Here is a 23,923-nt window from a genome sequence, read left to right on the forward strand (position 1 = left end):
TTGTACACATGAGAGCATGGCAGTCTCTGTTCCTGGACATGGGTGGGGGTGAGGGATGGGTGCAGATGCCAGGTACATATATGGTGTCCATGTCTGTGTGCCTGACCTGCGTGTCTGTGACTTGTGAATGCCATGGATGCATGACACATGTCTGTGACAATGTACAGATTCACTGATGCAGCCTAGTCATCCTTGTATCCACTGTGATTGGGGTGTACGGGGCCAGATGGATGTGACTGCGGTGAAGTGTGTGCATGTGATAGGCATGACCCATGATGCATGTGAGTTCCATTACATTGTATGATTCGAGAGTCCATTGGACATGTATGGAAATGTCCATGGCATGCACCATGACTGTCACTGTGTGTGTTTTGCCTGGACTGACACATGTGTTGTGGAGGGACATGATGGAAGTGTACTTTGACAGTGGCACTCATCTGCTATTGCTTCCTGTCTAGGGGACCATTGTACAGTACCCTGATGCTTGTGTTCTATGTCTCCCTCTACGCAGCGGCTAGTGAAGAAGAGGGCGGAGACAGCGCTGTGGAGCAAGGCGGCGGGGATGCCCCCACGGCTGCAGCGGAAGGGGTGGGTGAGCCGCCACAGGGGCCTGCTACGGCGGAAGACGGTGAGGAGCCATCCAGGTTGGTGGTTTCCACAGAGGAGGAGGAGGCCCCCACTGAGGCGCACATGGGGCCTGGTGGGGGCATCCCTGCTGGTGCAAGTGGTGCAGTCCAGGGGCAGGGGGCAGCACAGGTCACCGTGGAGGGGCCTGTGCATGTCGCTGTCCCTGACCCTGTGGGTGCACCACCAGGCACCAGCAGGGATGCCCCGTCCCAGGCCCGTCCGCAGGTAGAGGGGATGTCCATGTCATCTGACTCCCCTCCACCTGCGGACGAGGGGACCCCTGGCCATATGGAGAAGGTCCTGATTGGGGTCGCGATGCGCACGGCTGTGATTCGTGATGCCGTGAGTGCTTCCCAGGAGGAGCATGCACGTCATCACGAAGAGCACCGTGCCGACGTGGCCCAATTGGGATCGTCCATGTTCGGGGGTTTCCTGCATGTGTCGGCCAATCTGGCGGCCCTCTCCTCCTCTGTGGAGACTATACGCCAGTCGTTCTCCTTGCCGTCTTCCGGCCCAGATGCCACCAGGGCCCCCTGTGGACCTGCCCTGACCAATGCAGCCAGCTCGGTGGGGATCCCATCCCTGCCACAGTCGGGAGTCAGAGGTCCAGCAGGGGTGGACACCACAGCAACTGTGCCCCAGCAGATGGAGGATGTGCCGGCATCATCAGGCAGGGCACGTGCACGACGGCGTCGGTGGATTCCATCAGCCTGGATGCCGTCGTGCTGGCAGAGGCAGTGGCGTCGGAGGCAGCAGCGGAGTCAACGTGGGAGGCATCATGGCTCGGGGCCATCAACATCGGAGGGGCAGGCATCAGCCGGAGGGCAGGAGGACCCAGGACGGGAAGTGTCTTCCATGTGGCAGCGGTTGGGCCAGCATATAGGTGCGGAGCGGCAGGCGGAAGAGGCGCGGCGCACAATGGTCAGGGCGGAGAACTCCATGCGGAGGGCCCTGAGGTGGGTCGAGTGCGGACCCTCGGGGCCATGGAACAGGACCGCCTCCGGGACATCGAACAGGAGTTCGATGATGCCCTGGCCCGGAACACCACGGAGTGAGCCGCTGGACTTGCCCGCCACCTTTGTATATAGTTATATAGTTAGTGTTAGGTTTCCTTTATTTATTTTTTTTATTTGGTTGCGATTGGACAATGCGCCACATTTTTGTATGTAGTTCAGTTTTTAGTTAGTTGTCATAGTTAGGTTTCATTTGGTTGGGCTCATGGACCCGGGATTATCTTGTAAATAGTTCTTCAATGGATCTTTCTATTTTTTGGATTTTTTTCATGGACATTCTTCTTCTTTTGGTTGTTTTGCTTTGTGGTTTTTCTCATTTCATTTCCATTCAAGTTGATTTTAAATACATTTTTATTTTCATCCTTCAATGTGTCGTATCATCTCATTGCTTTCATGCATGTCATGTTGGGTGTTTTAACATTCACTTGCAGCCATTGTGTGTGACAGACATGTGTTCATTTGCATTATTTGCATTGGGTGTGTAACATGTCATTGCCTTTGATATGTGGGTGGATGTGATAGTTGGGGGCCGGGAGACATGGGTGGGGGCCTGTTAGTGGGTGCCCCTGGTGGCTGGGGGGTGGGGGTGGTGGGAGACATGGGTGGGGGCCTGGTGGTGGGTGCCCCTGGTGACTGGGGGGGTGGGGGTGCTGGAAGACATGGGTGGGGGCCTGGTAGTGGGTGCCCCTGGTGACTGGGGGCGTGGGGGTGCTGGGAGACATGGGTGGGGGCCTGGTAGAGGGTGCCCCTGGTGACTGGGGGGGTGGGGGTGCTGGGAGACATGGGTGGGGGCCTGGTGGTGGGTGCCCCTGGTGGCTGGGGGGTGGGGGTGGTGGGAGACATGGGTGGGGGCCTGGTGGTGGGTGCCCCTGGTGACTGGGGGGGTGGGGGTGCTGGGAGACATGGGTGGGGGGATGGTAGTGGGTGCCCCTGGTGGCTGGGCGGTGGGGGTGGTGGGAGACATGGGTGGGGGCCTGGTGGTGGGTGCCCCTGGTGACTGGGGGGTGGGGGTGCTGGGAGACATGGGTGGGGGCCTGGTAGTGGGTGCCCCTGGTGGCTGGGGGGTGGGGGTGGTGGGAGACATGGGTGGGGGCCTGGTGGAGGGTGCCCCTGCACTGCTGGGGGGTGGTGGGGTTACATGGGTGGGGACCTGTGGAGGGTGCCCCTGGTCGCTGGGAGTGCAGGGGGACATGCGTTGGTGGGCAGTAGTGCAAGTTGACATGTGGGTTGGCTGGGGGGCATGGCCATGGTGGATTGGGTGCCTGCAGGACATGTGCAGGGTAGGCCCCTGTGGTGTGAGCCACCGGCAGGGGCCGTGGAGGGTGTAGAGGGAACACCTGGGAGGACCCACACGTGCAATTCACGTGTGGTGCTCCCCGCGCACCCCTGTAATACATGTACCCTGCTGGAATCACGTGTGTAACTTCCCCTGCACCCTGAAATGCACGTACCCTGATGGAATCGTGTGTGGAACTTCCCGCGCACCCCTGGAATACACGTACCCTGCTGATTTCGCGTGTGTAACTTCCCCTGCACCCTGAAATACACGTACCCTGATGGAATCGCGTGTGGAACTTCCCGCGCACCCCTGAGACACGCGTACCCTGCTCGCACGGGCCCAATCGCGTGTGGAAATTCCCGCGCACCCCTGTAATACACGTACCCTGATGGAATCGCGTGTGGAACTTCCCGCGCACCCCTGGTATACACGTACCCTGCTGATTTCGCGTGTGGAACTTCCCCCGCACCCTGAAATACACGTACCCTGATGGAATCGCGTGTGGAAATTCCCACGCACCTCTGAAATACACGTACCCTGCTGGAATCGCGTGTGTAACTTCCCCTGCACCCTGAAATACACGTACCCTGCTGATATCGCGTGTGGAACTTCACGCGCACCCCTGAAATACACGTACCCTGCGGAAATCGCCTGTGTAACTTCCCCTGCACCCTGAAATACACGTACCCTGCTGATATCGCGTGTGGAACTTCACGCGCACCCCGAAATACACGTACCCTGATGGAATCGCGTGTGGAACTTCCCGCGCAACCCTGAGACACGCGTACCCTGCTCGCACGGGCCCAATCGCGTGTGGAAATTCCCGCGCACCCCTGTAATAAACGTACCCTGATGAAATCGCGTGTGGAACTTCCCGCGCACCCCTGGAATACACGTACCCTGCTGATTTCACGTGTGGAACTTCCCCCGCACCCTGAAATACACGTACCCTGATGGAATCGCGTGTGGAATTTCCCGCGCACCCCTGGAATACACGTACCCTGCTGATTTCGCGTGTGGAACTTCCCCCGTCCCCCAAAATACACGTACCCTGATGGAATCGCGTGTGGAAATTCCTGCGCACCCCTGAAATACACGTACCCTGCTGGAATCGCGTGTGTAACTTCCCCTGCACCCTGAAATACACGTACCCTGCTGATATCGCGTGTGGAACTTCACGCGCACCCCTGAAATACACGTACCCTGCGGAAATCGCGTGTGTAACTTCCCCTGCACCCTGAAATACACGCACCCTGCTGGAATCGCGTGTGTAACTTCCCCTGCACCCTGAAATACACGTACCTTGCTGATATCGCGTGTGGAACTTCATGCGCACCCCTGAAATACACGTACCCTGCGGAAATCGCGTGTGTAACTTCCCCTGCACCCTGAAATACACGTACCCTGCTGATATCGCGTGTGGAACTTCACGCGCACCCCGAAATACACGTACCCTGATGGAATCGCGTGTGGAACTTCCCGCGCATCCCTGAGATACGCGTACCCTGCTCGCACGGGCCCAATCGCGTGTGGAAATTCCCGCGCACCCCTGTAATACACGTACCCTGATGGAATCGCGTGTGGAACTTCCCGCACACCCCTGGAATACACGTACCCTGCTGATTTCGCGTGTGGAACTTCCCCCGCACCCCGAAATACACGTACCCTGATGGAATCGCGTGTGGAACTTCCCGCGCACCCCTGGAATACACGTACCCTGCTGATTTCGCGTGTGGAACTTCCCCCGCACCCCAAAATACACGTACCCTGATGGAATCGCGTGTGGAAATTCCCGCGCACCCCTCAAATACACGTACCCTGCTGGAATCGCGTGTGTAACTTCCCCTGCAGCCTGAAATACACGTACCCTGCTGATATCGCATGTGGAACTTCACGCGCACCCCTGAAATACACGTACCCTGCGGAAATCGCGTGTGTAACTTCCCCTGCACCCTGAAATACACGTACCCTGCTGGAATCGCGTGTGTAACTTCCCCTGCACCCTGAAATACACGTACCCTGCTGATATCGCGTGTGGAACTTCACGCGCACCCCTGAAATACACGTACCCTGCGGAAATCGCGTGTGTAACTTCCCCTGCACCCTGAAATACACGTACCGTGCTGATATCGCGTGTGGAACTTCACGCGCACCCCGAAATACACGTACCCTGATGGAATCACGTGTGGAACTTCCCGCGAACCCCTGAGATACACGTACCCTGCTCGCACGGGCCCAATCGCGTGTGGAAATTCCCGCGCACCCCTGAAATACACGTACCATGGTGAAATCGCGTGTGGAACTTCCCGCGCACCCCTGAAATACGCGTACCCTGCTCGCACGGGGCCAATCGCGTGAGGTACTTCCCGCGCACCCCAGTGATACACGTAGCCTGCTTGCTGTGCTGGTACAGGGTTAGCGCAGCTCTTTGCGCTGGATTGGGTATATTTCTGCAGGGTCGCTGCGCCACTGTGCGCCACGGCTGGTTTTGGTGGCTGGAATCCATGAATACGCTGTGCGCGGAAATGGATTTTAGCGCACGCGGCTGGCGCAGGGATTCGCACGCGCACACTGTGCGCCAGCCGCGTGCGCCACTTGTGCACTGAATTCTATGAATTACCCCCTCTGTGTTTTGGTGGTGGAATATGTTGCAATATGAATGACACAGGTGAGGCTCTGTTCAGATTGTTTCAGTTGCTGTAGTGGAGGCCAGAATTCACTTTATGGTATTTGTTTAACATATAAATGTATTTCCAAACAAACACCAGCATATTCATACATGCACTGCTCCAAAGCTCTTTCTACTGTGCATTGGGCCATCAGTGCCTGCAATACTCTTCTCTGACCCATGGCACGACATGTGGGACAAGTCACAAGCCACATGTTTTGCTCCCCGTTTAAGCAATTACTTGCCAAACTCTCTGCTCATTAATTTCCTACATATGCATTCAGAAAAGAGCTGAAAACCCATTTTTCGACAAGACGGTATTACTTTCTCAGCCATTAGTGTATGAACAGTTAATATATTTATATGAAAAAACAAAAAATGATTACGTCTTCAGTGCACAAATACATATCTAGCTAAACATTATCTTGGAAAGTTGTGCATGTGTACGCGGCTGTCATTATTTAACTGCCCCCCCAACTGGCCCTTGGTCCATCTATCCCATGTATGCCCCTCTCAGCCTTCAAGTAATTACAAACAGCTATGTTGTAATATGGCACTATACGAAACAACAATCGAAATACAAAAAAACTTACATTAACTAAACCGTACCACATATCTGTATTCACGCTCTTTCCTTGATAAATGTTGGTAATCAAGGAAAAATCACTAAATATGTTTCTTGAGTTTTTTAAAGCATATTCGACTTATATTGTCTGCTTTTTGTAGAATACACATCAATGGAAGACAGCTGTAATGTTAAACATGGTAACAGTTGTTCGGTATATTACTAAGGGTAGAAATATCAGAAAATAGGGTGCAGACTATAAAGTTAGAAGACTTGTTTGCTGTAGCCGTGCAACTAAAGCGCATTACAAACACACTTGAAATTAAACAGCCTCTGGGCAAAATAAATTGCACATCCTGTTGCTCATCCTCTTATTAAAATTTGGTATCTAGCAGAATGCAGAATTGCTCTTTGGTCTGGCCCAGGCAGATATATGCATTACTAACCTGTACATCATATGTCCCGTTCAGTAAAAGAGGCCTCTGGGAGTTTAAATCCTGGAGAACACCTGTAAGCATAGACCTGTTAACCTTCTGGAACTCTTTGGAATGGCTGAACTGTACCATATTATGGAGGGCTAAGATTTTAGTATCGAGTTCAGAATCCTGTCTGGTGCGGTTATGTAATCCTAGGTGGTACTTGCGAAAGTGTTTAATCAGGTCTGTGGGGTCATTGCCATAGTAACCATATCCACAGATGTTGCATTTGAAATCCTGAAGCTCTGGGGATAGAGGAGCTGCATCTGAGTGGTCATTGGCTGACAAGTTAGTGTTTGCTTTAATAAGTCCAGCACCCCCGTCTGAAGGCACTTGAGGGTTTTCGGAGGCAACTGATGCTGGTCTTGAGACGTAGGTATCTGCTTGACAACTCTGCCCTTTTACTGTTTCATTTGGTACCATGTCACATTTTTCGTGAGTCTCGGGTGCACTAACAGATTGGGTAGACACCACATCCTTGGCATCATGTGAACTTTTTGGAGACTTTGAGGGATCAGAAAGTTCTGCGACTGCTGGAGAGGCAAGGGCAAGCATGTTTCTTTCTGTCACCTTGTCATGAGGGATGGCTGGAACACTGTCTTCTGATTTGAGGATCTCATAGTTAGAAGCAGCGCTTCCATCCACTGAAGCACACTTCAAATCCTGCTTAAGATGGGGGGAAAGAGCTTGAGAATTTGCACAATGGTCCTCACTAGTGTGGAGCTCTACCGGGTCCCCCTGCTCACTGTTGCCTTGCATCTGATCTGTAGAGAAGTTTGTGCTCCGTCTAGAGTCCGCAATTTCAGTACCTGCAGTGTCAGTGGTCTGTGCCTCGCCTTCACTACCAATGTTTCTTAGAGGGGGATTCTTTTTCCGGACCATATCTAAAACAAAAACAAAAACAATTAAATTCAGTTTTACATATTTCATTTTGCATGCCAACGTTTTTTGATTAATGTAAGGATCTGGTGTAGACCGTGAACTTCAGGTGACGATCTAAGATGTAGCACAAAGCGTGTTGTCTGTTGGCTTATATTGTGCTGTACTATAACAGTATAAGTCTGTTAGGGGAAAGGCCATATGTGGCATCTGTCTCATAACCTATGTGCACCTCTGGTGGACATAGGTAAAGCTGCCCACTGGTCTTTAACTACAAGTGCAGTGCTTTTTCGTCTGGCGTCTATTTTGGTTAATCTATATTGGACCACTGCTTAGAAAAGTATTTGGGCTGTAGATGAGACTGTATTCATGGTAGGAAACTCATGGAAGAGAAAATCAAGTTTTTCAGACAACTATATTCTTTTTTTAAATTACTTTATATATTTGTGCTCATGGATTCCATGGGAATCTTACACATTTTTAAAAGATACAGCTGTAACAAACAAAAGACAGCATACATCAATTATATCATATACACATAAAAAGCAACATTCATAACATACAGTACATGTGCTTATTCGTTCTTCCATTATTACACAAGATATATTCAAATGGGACTACATTCTTTTGCAACCAGACACATTACATATCAGTCAGAGTAATCCTATAGAAACATCTAAGTAAAGCAAAGGTTAGTGTCAGAGAATGACGTTGAGTCATACGCTCCCATAGCGAATCACTGAATACAACGTTCTATATTATTTACAAAGTCCCCAAATATAAAAAATCGTAGGTTTGTCAGGGTTTCGCAATTTATAATTAAATGTTTTAAGCTTTCACCAAAGGTCCCACAAAATCAACAAAGGGAAGTACCAGAGCCAGTACTTTCCCATTTACAAGTGTTTTCGCTGATCCTTAAGATGTTGAGTATGAAATTCATTACCACTTTTCTCATACAACTTGAGAGAAATGTAATGAGGTAAGGGGAAAGTTACCCCGATCTTGTACAAGTTGCTTTCATAATAGGAAATATCTTATATCATTGGATTTCGGTATAGCTTTCACACCAGTCTAAATGTCTACACTTTTTACTTTTGTGCTGCTCTGTCACCAATTATTTAGTCCAGAGAAATACCCTTGTTAATGCAGATTTGACCTCATTTTTCAATATACCAATTCTTATTCTCCTTTAAATTTGCGTAACATTTCTCAAGAAGTCGGTTTTGGGGTGGTTGGATTATAGTGATGTCAGCCTATTTTTATATATTTGGCAGATTACCCTAACTTGTGTGGATATGCCTTCGCTAGGAAGATTTAATTTGAGAACCTTTCATATTTGAGCTCTCATATCTTTTTTCAATTGTTAAATCAATGGTTCATATAGACGATGGGATGGTGAGTTGCTTCACTTTAAATATTTAGTGTCTAATTTTCCACACAGAATGGTGGTGTATCTGTCCAACAAAAAGGCTGCCAATTTCGAGTCATACGATGAATGGTCGAATGATTCTGAAATAGCCACATTAAGGCATGCTATTTTTCTCAGGTGCGATATTAACAAGTCCTTTAGACACTGAAACTGCCTGTACTAGCCTTTGTTTCGGAACAGTATTACTACATGTGAAAGTTGTCTATATCATCTTATGGTTGCGTGTAGAATTTCCCTCTCCATCACCAATAACATTGCCATTCAATCAAAATATGTTCCAGTCCTTGAAGAAGGAAAACCATTCTAATCCTCTTGCTCTTTGTCGTTCTTGATAAGCTTTTTAAGTATATTTCGGAAAGTTACTCCGGTGGACACCTAAACAATTACCCCCCAACAATATAAAATCATTGTTAAACTCAGAGAGCCATCTTAGATATGTGTCTCCTAGTTATAAAATACACCTGTTTAAAATATGCAGAATTTCCTTCCAATATAGGCTTATCACCAAGCAAGCACTATTATGTGCAGTGGTGATGAAACTCGAGAGGCCCATGAAGGCTTTATTACTGATATAAGGCCCCCCATGGGGGTGACCATTAAGGCCAGCAATAGCTTTGTCGACAATGGTGAAATACCCATCAAAGGTGGCATTTTGCATAAGGAATGATTTTTGAATCATAATGATGGATGTGGCCTTTCGAGTTCTATGAGACTATGCTCAATGTATGCCCTTTGCTAAAAACTTGGCCTCTTCACTGGAGCCAGTTTATAAGAGTCAGTAAAAGATTTGGTCAACGAATTCCAATCTCTAATCCTCTATTCCCAGTGGAGGTGCCAGGAAATGTACTACCCTACAGGATGGGGTACTGCCCATGCATCTCATTTTTAATGTTTCAAATGCTTTTTTTATTGTTGAATTATGCATCCCCGCATACTTTTTAGATCTTGACCATCTGATTACATCCAAACCCCTCAATCTCAAGTCATTCGTGGCTGCCATGAGGATTTTGCCAATGATCCTCGAGGGAATATACACAACAACAATGCCTGTTCTTTGTTCATTGATGAATTCCACCAACTTAATATTGCTGGATGTGATTAGACGGAGTGATGGTAAATCATGAAAAAGTATGAGAATGTTACTCCTATTCAAAAATTCTCTCTCTCCCAATGGTAGCACAGACTCGATGTAATAGACCATATTTTCATTTAAACTGGACAGTTTTGCAAGGACTATTTGTACTATTTTCACACCCAAACAGATCTATTCCATGGCCTATCCATGCCACTTGCTGGAGTCATGTCAGGAGAATCCACATGAAAATTTGATTCAGTCGTACTTGCTTCCCTCATACTAGGTGGTTGACCTTTATCCATTTCCACACAACCCTAGTCCATTTGTGTCCATTTTTGTACTAATGTAAGCAGCTGTTCGGGCTAAATGCTAATTGATGGCATGGTTATTCTTGCCCACTTGGGTCTTCTTTTTCCCTTTCTTCTCTTGTCCTACCTGCGCATTAGTACTGTTAGTGTTGCCTCTTGAGACCACCAATAAGGTTTGTGGGATGTATTTACCCATGCATCCGAGCCCTACCTCAAAACTGTGCAGTACTGACATGAAAACATCATGATGGCCAGAGCTTCCCAGAAAATGCACAGGGAAATGCATGAAGAATAGGCTGCCACTCATTTTTGCCGATGTTATGGGCACAGAAGGACGCTGCCTAAAACCACCATTGGACTACCCACACAGTAGTCTGAAACCATTGGGAGTGGCAATGCTGATTGCCAAAAGCAAACCCATAACTGTTGGGAATTCATTTTCTTAAATCCCAAAAAGGGGTGCAGTACCAGTACTCACCACTATCCAAAAGCCGGCGTTTTAAAACAACACCAGATTTACTTTTTGTAGAAAACTGAATAAATAAACCCAAAACATGCCAAAGAAAGACATTTTAAGAGGTGGATCCAATGTAGAGTTATATTCTGAAGTGACTTGATGGTTTATAACAAGACTGGCTGAGCTGTGGATTTCAGCAGTTTAAGTAAATTTGGACTGAAAGACATTAAAAATCTCAATGTTTAAGAGAAATGAGTGACCTACTTTGAGTGTCACATAGGTTGCAATTGTTTAAATGTCATAGTTTTGAACTTAGAATCAGCGTTCTAGCTGCATATGTAAAAAAATGTCTTGACTTAAACTGGGTAACAAAAAGTGACATTTTATCTGAAACCTGGCTTAAGGAACTGAATTCTGCCTGACAACTACCCCCATCAGGAGTGAAACTTGAGTCACAGCTGTGTTCCCAGGCCTAGCTGCCCTTTTGCTGCTCACACCAAAAGGGATATGACACTTCCCTGATTGAATTACCTGGGCTCTGCAGGAAATTGAACAAAGCCCTGTCTTGACTCAGGCAAATGTTTTATGGCGGGAGTCGTAAATGGAGATTTCTCCTGGAAGCACAGGGGAGGGGCACTGCCTGTGAGAGCAAGCTGGCTTGGCAGAACTGGAAAAACCAGAAATTCAACCTTGTGCTGGAGGAAAACCACACCCCTTTGGGGCCAGAACATAACTCTAAAAAGATGAATAACTCATAGAGCGGACATGTGAAAATTGTATAAATGACACCATAATTCTTGTGATTTTTCTGCCCACATTTTAAGAGGTTTTTAGAACCGGTGGCATGTTCAGGGGGGGTTTAGCGGAAAAGAGGATATTACTCAAAATGTGTGCATGTGAAAAATCTGACACTTCATCAACTAATGTCCATACTCCTTGCGCACATGTGTGTAAATTTGGGTTAATGTCCGAAATTGCGAAACCAGTTAAAAAGTGAAATATGTGCCATTTTTGAATGCAAGCCCCCAGGAAGAGCAGATTTGGACAGGGTATACCTCCTGTGATATGTGAAGGGTGCATGTAATTTTAAACAAATGTATACCTGTGCAAATATGTTTTTTTGAGCAAATATAGATTGTGTGTAAAGTTGACAGGGGTGGGTTCTCTGTATCATAAACAGACCTCATCATGATGACACTTCATTTCATTCCCCCAATCAAGTGGAAGCGGATGAAGTGGCCAATGACAAGTGGAGAGGGGCTGGCTAGTGATGCTGCTCACACACACCCATTTTCAAAACACATAAAAGCAGAGAGACAGGACAGATAGGGACCTTCAAATCCATTTGCAGCTGGAAGCTCTGCCGGGAAAATCCATACTTTACCTCCATCAACCTTCAGAGAGCCAACATAGAGACTTCAAATCCCTCAATCTCCAGAATCCAGAAGCAGTGCTGTACCCAGAGAGAGAGAGCAGAGCTGACCCAGGCCAATGTTAGCAAAACCAGAGAGAGCTGACCCAGATCACTGTGAAGTGCAGAGACCAGAGTCCCGTCTAAAACCTGACCAGATCCATGGCGAGGCCCATTTCACTCAAGAATATAGTGTGAGTACCTAGAAAACTGTGCAGAACCAATCTCCTAGTTAAAATAATATAATTCAATCTAGTTTAATCTAAGTAGAACTGTCTCCTAACTGTCACCTGTCATTTGTAAAGCTGTCACCTGTGATTTGCTAGTTGCAAGCTGCACTTGTCTTTTTGAACTTTAAAATTTCAAATCTGAAAAACGACCTTTATTTAATCGCTCATATCTCCGTGACCGTTTGTGCTAGAGACTTGCAGTAACTTTCATCTGGAAGCTGAGATCCTAGGCTGTCTTAGGACCCCATAATGATAGTGATAGTCCTTGTAGTTCCTCTGTAATCGCGCTCGGCGCATTCGCAAATTTAGTCGCGATTTGACATTTTACCGCGATTTGCAAATTTCTCCACTTGCAAAAAGATAGCTGCTTTTGCTTTCCTCTGAAAGAAATTCGTTTGCCTCATAAAACCCATCCCTGCATCATTGCTAGTGTGAGCCTGGACTAATATTAACTAGATACCACTCACCCTGAACCTCTAGAGGGAATTAAAAGCATTTTAGCATATTTTTTCTTCATTTCCAGCACATTTAAAAGCATTTGGGCCTGTGTTTTCAACTTCTGTAGTCTAAGTTGCTGGGGTGAACTGAATCACATTTGATTGCATTTCTGAGAACTGTGTGCTTCCCTCCATTTCCTTGCATTGCATAAAAGGGGGGGTGAATTGTCCAAGAAAGTGATTACATTGTCTTTTGCTGAAATCCTATCAAGTTATTTTCTGTATTGCATTTTCATTCCACATTGCATCCATTTGAAACCATAAAAGTATTGTTGCTATCTTATCCATCCTATAACCACTCATCATTGATTATAAAGAAACCATAGAAGTATTGTTGCTATCTTATCCATTTCATGTCAACACAGGCACACTCTGCAACAACTGGAGGAATCCACTGGAATCCTAGCGGGTACTGTCTCAGACTAATTCAGTCCAACCATAAAACATACCACATCTAGTCTCTAAAATATTGTGATTTGCATGAAACTGTCTCTTAGTTATACTGTTTTTTTTTTTTTTTTCAAAATAAGAATGTAATGTTTCGTTATGATGAAATGCATATGCTGCCCCACTATCTCAACAGTGGTGGAAAAACGTCTATGAATAGGTATTGCCGCTCTTCCTTTGTCGTCCTAGGAGAAAGAAAACCTGGAGACGGGCCAAGGAGGATGATCCGGAGACTGGGAGGATGACGCAAGGGGGCCCGGGGTACCGCCCAATATTCCCATCAGGACCGGCGAGGAGAACCGATCGACCAGTACCGGATGGAGGAAAAGATGCTGAACTGTGCCATCTATTGGAAGAAGATGAGGAAACATCCCAGATCTTGCGGGTCCCACCAGTGAAGGATCAGATGGCCACCGCAAGAAGGGGGGCTTGTGGGATGTATTTACCCATGCATCCGAGCCCTACCTCAAAACTGTGCAGTACTGACATGAAAACATCATGATGGCCAGAGCTTCCCAGAAAATGCACAGGGAAATGCATGAAGAATAGGCTGCCACTCATTTTTGCCGATGTTATGGGCACAGAAGGACGCTGCCTAAAACCACCATTGGACTACCCACACAGTAGTCTGAAACCATTGGGAGTGGCAATGCTGATTGCCAAAAGCAAACCCATAACTGTTGGGAATTCATTTTCTTAAATCCCAAAAAGGGGTGCAGTACCAGTACTCACCACTATCCAAAGGCCGGCGTTTTAAAACAACACCAGATTTTACTTTTTGTAGAAAACTGAATAAATAAACCCAAAACATGCCAAAGAAAGACATTTTAAGAGGTGGATCCAATGTAGAGTTATATTCTGAAGTGACTTGAAGGTTTATAACAAGACTGGCTGAGCTGTGGATTTCAGCAGTTTAAGTAAATTTGGACTGAAAGACATTAAAAATCTCAATGTTTGAGAGAAATGAGTGACCTACTTTGAGTGTCACATAGGTTGAATTTGTTTAAATGTAATAGTTTTGAACTTAGAAACAGCGTTCTAGCTGCATATGTAAAAAAATGTCTTGACTTAAACTGGGTAACAAAAAGTGACATTTTATCTGAAACCTGGCTTAAGGAACTGAATTCTGCCTGACAACTACCCCCATCAGGAGTGAAACTTGAGTCACAGCTGTGTTCCCAGGCCTAGCTGCCCTTTTGCTGCTCACACCAAAAGGGATATGACACTTCCCTGATTGAATTACCTGGGCTCTGCAGGAAATTGAACAAAGCCCTGTCTTGACTCAGGCAAATGTTTTATGGCGGGAGTCGTAAATGGAGATTTCTCCTGGAAGCACAGGGGAGGGGCACTGCCTGTGAGAGCAAGCTGGCTTGGCAGAACTGGAAAAACCAGAAATTCAACCTTGTGCTGGAGGAAAACCACACCCCTTTGGGGCCAGAACATAACTCTAAAAAGATGAATAACTCATAGAGCGGACATGTGAAAATTGTATAAATGACACCATAATTCTTGTGATTTTTCTGCCCACATTTTAAGAGGTTTTTAGAACCGGTGGCATGTTCAGGGGGGTTTTAGCGGAAAAGAGGATATTACTCAAAATGTGTGCATGTGAAAAATCTGACACTTCATCAACTAATGTCCATACTCCTTGCGCACATGTGTGTAAATTTGGGTTAATGTCCGAAATTGCGAAACCAGTTAAAAAGTGAAATATGTGCCATTTTTGAATGCAAGCCCCCAGGAAGAGCAGATTTGGACAGGGTATACCTCCTGTGATATGTGAAGGGTGCATGTAATTTTAAACAAATGTGTACCTGTGCAAATATGTTTTTTTGAGCAAATATAGATTGTGTGTAAAGTTGACAGGGGTGGGTTCTCTGTATCATAAACAGACCTCATCATGATGACACTTCATTTCATTCCCCCAATCAAGTGGAAGCGGATGAAGTGGCCAATGACAAGTGGAGAGGGGCTGGCTAGTGATGCTGCTCACACACACCCATTTTCAAAACACATAAAAGCAGAGAGACAGGACAGATAGGGACCTTCAAATCCATTTGCAGCTGGAAGCTCTGCCGGGAAAATCCATACTTTACCTCCATCAACCTTCAGAGAGCCAACATAGAGACTTCAAATCCCTCAATCTCCAGAATCCAGAAGCAGTGCTGTACCCAGAGAGAGAGAGCAGAGCTGACCCAGGCCAATGTTAGCAAAACCAGAGAGAGCTGACCCAGATCACTGTGAAGTGCAGAGACCAGAGTCCCGTCTAAAACCTGACCAGATCCATGGCGAGGCCCATTTCACTCAAGAATATAGTGTGAGTACCTAGAAAACTGTGCAGAACCAATCTCCTAGTTAAAATAATATAATTCAATCTAGTTTAATCTAAGTAGAACTGTCTCCTAACTGTCACCTGTCATTTGTAAAGCTGTCACCTGTGATTTGCTAGTTGCAAGCTGCACTTGTCTTTTTGAACTTTAAAATTTCAAATCTGAAAAACGACCTTTATTTAATCGCTCATATCTCCGTGACCGTTTGTGCTAGAGACTTGCAGTAACTTTCATTTGGAAGGCTTTCCTAGGACCCCAAAACGATAGAGATAGTCCTTGTAGTTCCTCTGTAATCGCGCTCGGCGCATTCGCAAATTTAGCCGCGATTTGACATTTTACCGCGATTTGCAAATTTCTCCACTTGCAAAAAGATAGCTGCTTTTGCTTTCCTCTGAAAGAAATTCGTTTGCCTCATAAAAACCATCCCTGCATCATTGCTAGTGTGAGCCTGGACTAATATTAACTAGATACCACTCACCCTGAACCTCTAGAGGGAATTAAAAGCATTTTAGCATATTTTTTCTTCATTTCCAGCACATTTAAAAGCATTTGGGCCTGTGTTTTCAACTTCTGTAGTCTAAGTTGCTGGGGTGAACTGAATCACATTTGATTGCATTTCTGAGAACTGTGTGCTTCCCTCCATTTCCTTGCATTGCATAAAAGGGGGGGGTGAATTGTCCAAGAAAGTGATTACATTGTCTTTTGCTGAAATCCTATCAAGTTATTTTCTGTATTGCATTTTCATTCCACATTGCATCCATTTGAAACCATAAAAGTATTGTTGCTATCTTATCCATCCTATAACCACTCATCATTGATTATAAAGAAACCATAGAAGTATTGTTGCTATCTTATCCATTTCATGTCAACTCCTTAGTGATTATCAAGAAGTGTGCTAGTGCCAGATTCTCCGTTGTTAATCTTTATCATCTCAGATTAAGTGTGATATTCAATTATTAATTTATTATAAAGTGTGATAGATATATATTGCTTTACTTCTCAAATAAACCTTTTAACTTGCAAAACAGAACTACTTCTTGGCTCAGTGGGGTCAGGGGGATTCTGAGAGAGGGGTGTTATATAGGGTTAGTCATCCAGAACGCATGAACTGGACATAAAGATATATCAATAAGGGTTTTCATTCAGTATTCTAGACTAGGCGTTGACTTGGCTGTAGTGCTGAATTGAATCCTCTTACAGGATGGACATGAGGTAGGGGCTCCCTTATTATCGTCAATTTCTGTGTCTTTGAAGAAAGGCGATTTAAAATATTTCAAGAAGGAGATTTTATTAATTTGTTTTTTTGTTGCTGATTTTTTTACTTTTTCTTTGATGGCTGCTTAAAAGTTTTGCCAAGATCATTTTTCCTAGTTTCTCTGTTGGTGCTCAGGCATATTAATGATGGCTCTATCTCCATGAGGGTTTCATCCGAGCAGGGAAGATTATCTAGACTCTTGAATTAATGTATACATTTTTCAGATGGTGGTGTATCGGGGGTATTTCATGGCCAGTGTAATTCTCCCTTAGATTATTAACAGCATTCAGTTCTGAGCTATACAGGTGTGAGTCCTTGTGAATGGCTTCTAAACAATCATTCACTTTAGTTTGAATATCCTCTAATTTCTTGTCTGACTTCAGTCCTGATAAAGTCATAGACTTTGACTAAAGAATTCAGGACAAAATTAAGCACCAAAATGGAGGTACCACTTAATTCTTGAAGAATGCCAAAATTGGGATGAGGGAAGTCTGCCTGTGCTGAGCAAGAGGTAGAGGAGGAATCAAACAAGGAGTATGAATGCTAATTTTTGGGTGATACAAACAATGCCGGTGTATCTGACATTGAGCCCAGCGAACATGACAAGATGGGAGCATTTTTTTAAAGTCACGTTATCTGAGGTACGAGCGCTTGTTGATAAGACATCTGTGTTTAACAAGACTGATTCTCTGGAGCGGGACAGTAGACAAAGTGGGGGTCCAATGGATGCCATGGGTAAGTCCCACTGACTGGTACTTCGGATTCTGAGAAAAAGTCTGTATTTATTTTTATGTTGGTGGATGGCAGAGTATAGTTATGTAAAGTCCCCTGATTTCCGGAAGCACTTTGATGGGACAGTGATGGTACACATAGGAAGGGTGTTGGAGAGTGAATAAATATGGAGTTACTATCTGATAAGGCTTTAGAGGGTTCAATGCCATTCCCCAAATCACCTCCCTCCAGCCCTTGCTACTCCTTAGGTAATACATTTTAAATAAATGTACTCATCACACGGCACGGTAGCAATATTCTAGGAAGTACTTCCTACTAGATGTGTATCTCAGCCAACAGCAGTCCAAATGCACTTGTGACGCACTTCACTGAGCTTTTTTTGGTTGGGGCTCTGACAGAATGCAGAGAGCACAGGATTTGTCCCCCAGACTAACCGTTCTGTCTCAGGACTTGTCAGATTCAAGGTGTGCTGCTAAGTTCAGCTCTGCAGGATATCTCATCAAGCAAGTGGATTGCGCCAGGCGTCAGCAGCTGTCGGCATAGCAGACAGAAATGTGTGCTCCCGTACACTGAAGCAAAGTGCTGCTAGACCTTTTCAAGACTTGGTGGTGCCACAGAGGCACTGGAGAGCAGCAGCACCTGCTGAACCCTCCACTTCAGTCCTCTTTGCCCCTACGAGCCCTGGGCTGCCGCACAGAGCACCGGTCAAAGGGTTAGAGAAAGGCACCATCAAAAGCCTATGAACGTTGTATTCAATCACACCTTCTTTGATCAGATCTAAATTCACCCCATAAGTCACTCTTGCTATTAGCCCATGCGCATTACGAAACAATCACACTATTGAGGTGCTGCCAGTATTTGCACCATAGCGTAGATGCTAATGCTAAATTTGTGCGGCAATACATTGCAATAACCTGAGGTTTGGAAATTTTACAAAAGATTTTCTGTGCTCTTTCCATTGGGGCAACATCAACATAGTATTTCTTGATTATGCCACCTACCCGCTGGGTGTGTGAATAGGAATATCCACCACAACGAAAAATACCAAGTCACCGGGGACGCCGTTTGGGGGTCACAGCTGCTACCCATATGGTCTCACTTGCTACCCCAAAGCTGTGGCCAGCGCCATGTGTCTCTTTGTTTCTGGAGTCTCAGGATTTCTTGTTCAGGCCTCTTAAAAAAAACAGAGTGTTTCACAAGTGTAACACTTTGAGCAGTGAACCTAAATAAGAAAGAATAACAAATAATGTGTCTTTCTGGAATTCTATACAATAATTGCTAGACTCATTAAAGGTTGATTTGAGGCACACATCAGGGGTGAGTCACTCATTTAGTCTCTTCTTAAACACCTCAACTCAGCCTTTCATCCTTCTGAGGTCGATAAATGAGTACCAGCACAGGTTGGGCGGTATTTTATGTATTTTTATTGTTTATAAAGTGCTTAAGAGTAAGTGCTATATAATAATACATCATTATCATTTGGCCTTGGACGTCTGCTTGCATGTACAGTAATTTAGCAATATGGGCCTACAAACACTGCTATTAACGATAATTATGGTGATCCATTCTTGTATAAAATGTTTATCACATTATAGTGATATTGTAACCATATTTTTCGTAGTGTACTTAGAAACAATGCTATGTGATGCCACTTCCTGTTTTGTTAAGGAGTGAAAGGTTGTGTTCCATCACTTCCCGTTATGACCCCTTTGGAGTGAGGTCAAATGACATCACTTCCTTTGATGTCATCAGAGGTCAAGGGTTGTGTGATGTGACCCATGCTACCCCTGGCAGTTCGGTGAAATGACGTCCCTGCAAGTCACTCGCTAAAAATATCTTAACTTTACTTAGTTTCTCAGCAATCATAAGTTAAACCACATGCATATCTGACACATGCCTACCTCAATTAACAGAGTGTGCCCCAATAGAATCAACAACCCATGGAGTCAGCTATCATTAAATCTTATGGAGGTCTACAGGATATGCAAAACCAGTGGAACACACCACATGCCTGGGCATGTCCACCCACAGAATTAAGTTAATTTGTGTTTTCAAGATGACCACAAAATGTGCACATAATCACTATCAAAATTTAAGACCAACAGCATTTCTCGTACAAATTTATGGAAGACATCACGACATTCTTAGTGAATGTAATCACTTGGTTGGTATAAGAGCCCTTCCATTCTTTTAAATGCATATAATGAAAAATCGTCCGGTTTAAGATATCTTAGCTGGATTAGCTCATCCCCATAGAGATGCAGAAAGGTCATATGTTTGAATGGTATGGCCGTTTGTAGTGGTAGCACCGAACGCTGGTTCTCCAACTACAGAAAAATCGTGGTGTGTGTCATTGCAGAATGAATATCAGACAGACAAAGTTTGACTGCACAGTCCTTTGGTGTACGTAGTGGTCTTGAGTTAGAGCTAAACATATAGGTGAAGTGAGGTCACATGATTATGGAGCAGAAGATAGGTAGGCAGGCTGCATGGAGTAGGGGTGCGGGCGGGAGAGCTGGATTTGCAAGGGGGTTAACCACTAGGTGGTAGTATAGAAAGTACTGGGTAAACAAGTGATGGTGTTGAAGACATTGGTGATCATTCCGAGTTTGGAGGTAGCCATGGTGCTATTAACACTATGGCTGCCTCCAAACTCGGGTCCGGGTAGTCGGAATGGGGACTTACCGGTGTAGTCCGACCTATCCGGACCTGGTAAGTCCCCATTTCGAAAACCATTCCCCATTCCCATTGAGCCCTTATAGGGCTCAATGGGAATGGGGAAGGAGCTAATAACGGGCCCGTTATTAGCTCCATGGTCCCTTAACGGGTCCCGCTAAGGGTGGCTGGTAAAACCAGCCGGCCCTAGTGGGACCTGCTAAGGGACCTCGGAATGCGGTGGTAGGGGCTTAACGGCACCGGCACCTTACCGGTGCCGTTAACCCCCTACCGCCATACTCGGAATGACCCCCATTGTTAGTGAATGGGGAGGAAGTTGGAGGCAACCCATTTTGGAAACAATATGCTGGTTCAAATGGGACCAGGAGTCAAGTGGGGACAAGACAACCAAAAAAGGGCTGGGGGTTAAAAAAACAGAGACAAACAACGTCTTGCACACTGACAAAAGAGGGAAGAATAAACAGACTGATTTCAGGAAACATAATGCATGTGGCCCAAACTAGGACAAACAGCAATGAAAAAATAGAGAAAAAAAAATGAGTTGACAAAACATCATAGATCCAGCGGAGGATAAAGCAGCCTTTCCTCGTGTCCATTTTTATAACATGACATTTACTTAGTTGGATGGTACAGGACCTTTTATTATTGTGCCCGGAAACAAAAAATGTGTAACACTCATTATTTTAATATATCTCTATAGATAAAAGCCTGCCAAGAAAAATGGCAATATAGGAAATGAGTTAAAATGAACAATTAATGTTAAAAGGAAGATGGATCATGCGAGTGAGAATGACGATACCTATCCATGGACAATGGGGATTATGAGGGATGAAAGGGGGATTAAGTATGTGAAAGGTAGAAGAAAGATGAATCCTGCCAGGGTCAAGCACAACACGCAACATGTGAGAGTATTGCCAAGAGTATGTGTCCTCTCCGATGGGCATCATGTTTCTGCTTCCATGCTGAAATTTAGATGACCCCTGGTATTTGCATACTAATGAATAAATGCAGTCTGTAACAAACCATAGGTGTGTTATTGTATGAAGGGGAAATAGTATAGGGGACCCCTTGAGCCGTGTACATACAATAAGCAGGGACACATTAAAGATCTTTGCCCAGGAAAACATGTCGTTTTTTTTTTTAAGTTAATGATCATCTGTTCCATTGTGGGCATGGTACTATGGATTGTGTTTGGCCCCCACACCTCATATCACTGAATACAAACCCAAATTCAGAACGTGCACATGCCAGATAGTATTTATCATGCAACCACGAAATCAACACGCACATGCTGCGGTTGCAGCGCATGCACAATACCGATTGTAGTGAAAAATAAAATGTGCAGGGCTCAGCTGGACTTGTTTTGCATCTCATGAAAAATATCGTTGCACACACATGCGTGTTAAAGAAAGGTTGCAGTTTACGGAAGCAACCTTTATGTAACCCTACTCAGTTTGGTACAACAGTCTGCTCTCAGTGTTGAAGTACAAATATGAAAATGCTTCTTAGTTCACAATAAAACAAAAAATCGTACAAAGGCTTTGTTGCTGAGCATGCATTTCAGCACATCTAATGCAAATCTCACCAGCAGTGAACAGTGGGGAAACCATGTTAACGTTTAAAATACATTAGAAAAGTCATAATTTCAGAACATGCATAGGTACAAAATGAAGTTCCTCGGATAACTAAACAGAAGGTGTGCTTTTTACTGTAGGAAACAATGTGCGTGTGTATTTGTTCATTTCTGTTCCTGTTTCTTGTTTTATAGAGCTCTGGCCTTGTCACTTAGTGGAATTGCATTCGATTGACTTTTGCAAAATGTGCTTTGACCCATCGCGCCACATCATTTCTGAAACTGCTCCAGACAACATTTTCACTAATGTCCACTAAAGCAAATGCATCGAAATTGCAGTCTACACTTTCAAAGGTCCTCTTAAGCTTCGACAGAGTTTAAATGACTGTAATGGGTCTTTAAACCTTATTGCTGTAGTGACATTTCTATCAAAAGGCACCTCCAGTTTCATAAATGACCTTTCCAATCCATGCTGTAATTTTCAGAGATGTTAGATATGTCACAGGTGCACCATTTAAATCCGAGATCCTACTAAAAACCATGTAACCATCTACACACCCAATACTTGCGATCACTGAAGCTGGACAACGTAACATACATGATGCCTTACATTTTTCTCCCGCTTTATTGAGACGCAACATGCACCTGCTTTGATGGCTGTCAACCTATTACCACAGATGTAATGATGGCTTCCTGCAAATATGGATAGACATATTGAGCAATCACAAACTGGCAAATGGGCCTTTTGGCCCCCGTCTTTGTGTGCCAGATTTGTTACTTTTTTTTATTTTTATTTTTTATTCAAAATTGTTTTAGTTGAAAAATCAACTTTTTCAATATTTTACATCAAGGTTACATTTCTTTCTTTTTACATAGACATATGCATCAGGTCATATATTTCATTACAATAAGCTATCCAACTTGGAGTCACATAGATCATAGAAAAAAAACAAGTGATATTTTATGTGATATGATACGATGGGAAGACATCACAACAGTTACATGGTATGATAGTTGCATTGGTTTCCCACTAAATTCAGAGAATTCAGATATTGCACCGTTGCTATAATTAAGGAGACATTTACTGTGCTAAATATTTCATACAAAAATTGTTCTTTCGTGCGTAGTACTTTATGTTTAAAGAACTTAAAAAAATGTCTTATCCTTAGATCGAGTAGAGAAGAGCATTCCGAGATTAGATGGAAGGTAGATTCTTCTTTCATAGGGTTTTTACAGAATCTGCAGGTGGTGCTTAGCGTTGGAGTTTTGGTATTGGACCAGTTTGATCTTAGTTGGAACTAGGTCTAATCTAAAGCGCAAAAAAGTATCCGCATATGATCTATCAGGGAAAGTTGAAATGTATTTCGGAATGTCATTCAGTGCTTTTACAATAAACGGGCCTGCTTTAAAGGCTGAGTATTGAAGACATTTTGCCCTTGTGGTGATCCAGTCATATCTAAGAAGCTTGATTTTTGCTTTATCTGGGAAGAGGGCAAGGTCATTGAAAGAAATGTCAGCTCTATCAAGAGTTTTTTTTTACACTCCTCGACCCATCGGGAGATCGAGTTATCGTTTGAGGATTTCATCCAGTCTCTTACTGCCGGAAATACATTTTTGGCGTTATCTGGAGTAAGCAGGGCTTTCAGGGCTAACATTGCCCATGAGACTGCCACGGCTAAAGAAGACAGCCCAAGTTCATATCTAAGTATGGTTATTGGGAAACTCTGCAGGAATGGCAGTAATGTTTTCGAGTATATACCTTCAATGTAGTCCCAGTTTATTTGTTTATTCATAATCTTGGTGTGACTTCCATATGTTATGATGGGAACTGCTTTCTGTAAGTAAAACATACGAGCAGGTATTAAGGAAAACCGACCATACTTTCTTTGTAAAGCTTTAGCTTGAATTGCCAAGAGTTTCATTCTGTTAGAGATTTCATCTTTGTATGGAGTGTCGGTTATGCTTGCATTGATGTTAAGTCCTAGATATTTATACT

At 44.7% G+C, this 23,923-nt stretch overlaps 1 protein-coding gene across 3 annotated transcripts in view; it reads right to left on the reverse strand.

Moving 5' to 3' along the window:
• Positions 1 to 23,923, reverse strand: part of TRPS1 (transcriptional repressor GATA binding 1) — an 832,359-nt gene that overhangs the window by 681,088 nt on the left and 127,348 nt on the right. For all 3 annotated transcript variants that reach the window (XM_069621533.1, XM_069621534.1, XM_069621532.1), the window contains exon 2: positions 6,599 to 7,512. In XM_069621533.1, coding sequence (XP_069477634.1) covers positions 6,599 to 7,510 — 912 coding nt within the window. In that variant the 5' untranslated portion in view covers positions 7,511 to 7,512. The remainder of the gene's footprint in view (positions 1 to 6,598; positions 7,513 to 23,923) is intronic.

This window comes from Ambystoma mexicanum, chromosome 5q, assembly GCF_040938575.1.
Source record: "Ambystoma mexicanum isolate Mex_15411 chromosome 5q, UKY_AmexF1_1, whole genome shotgun sequence".
Taxonomy (NCBI): Eukaryota; Metazoa; Chordata; class Amphibia; order Caudata; family Ambystomatidae; genus Ambystoma; species Ambystoma mexicanum.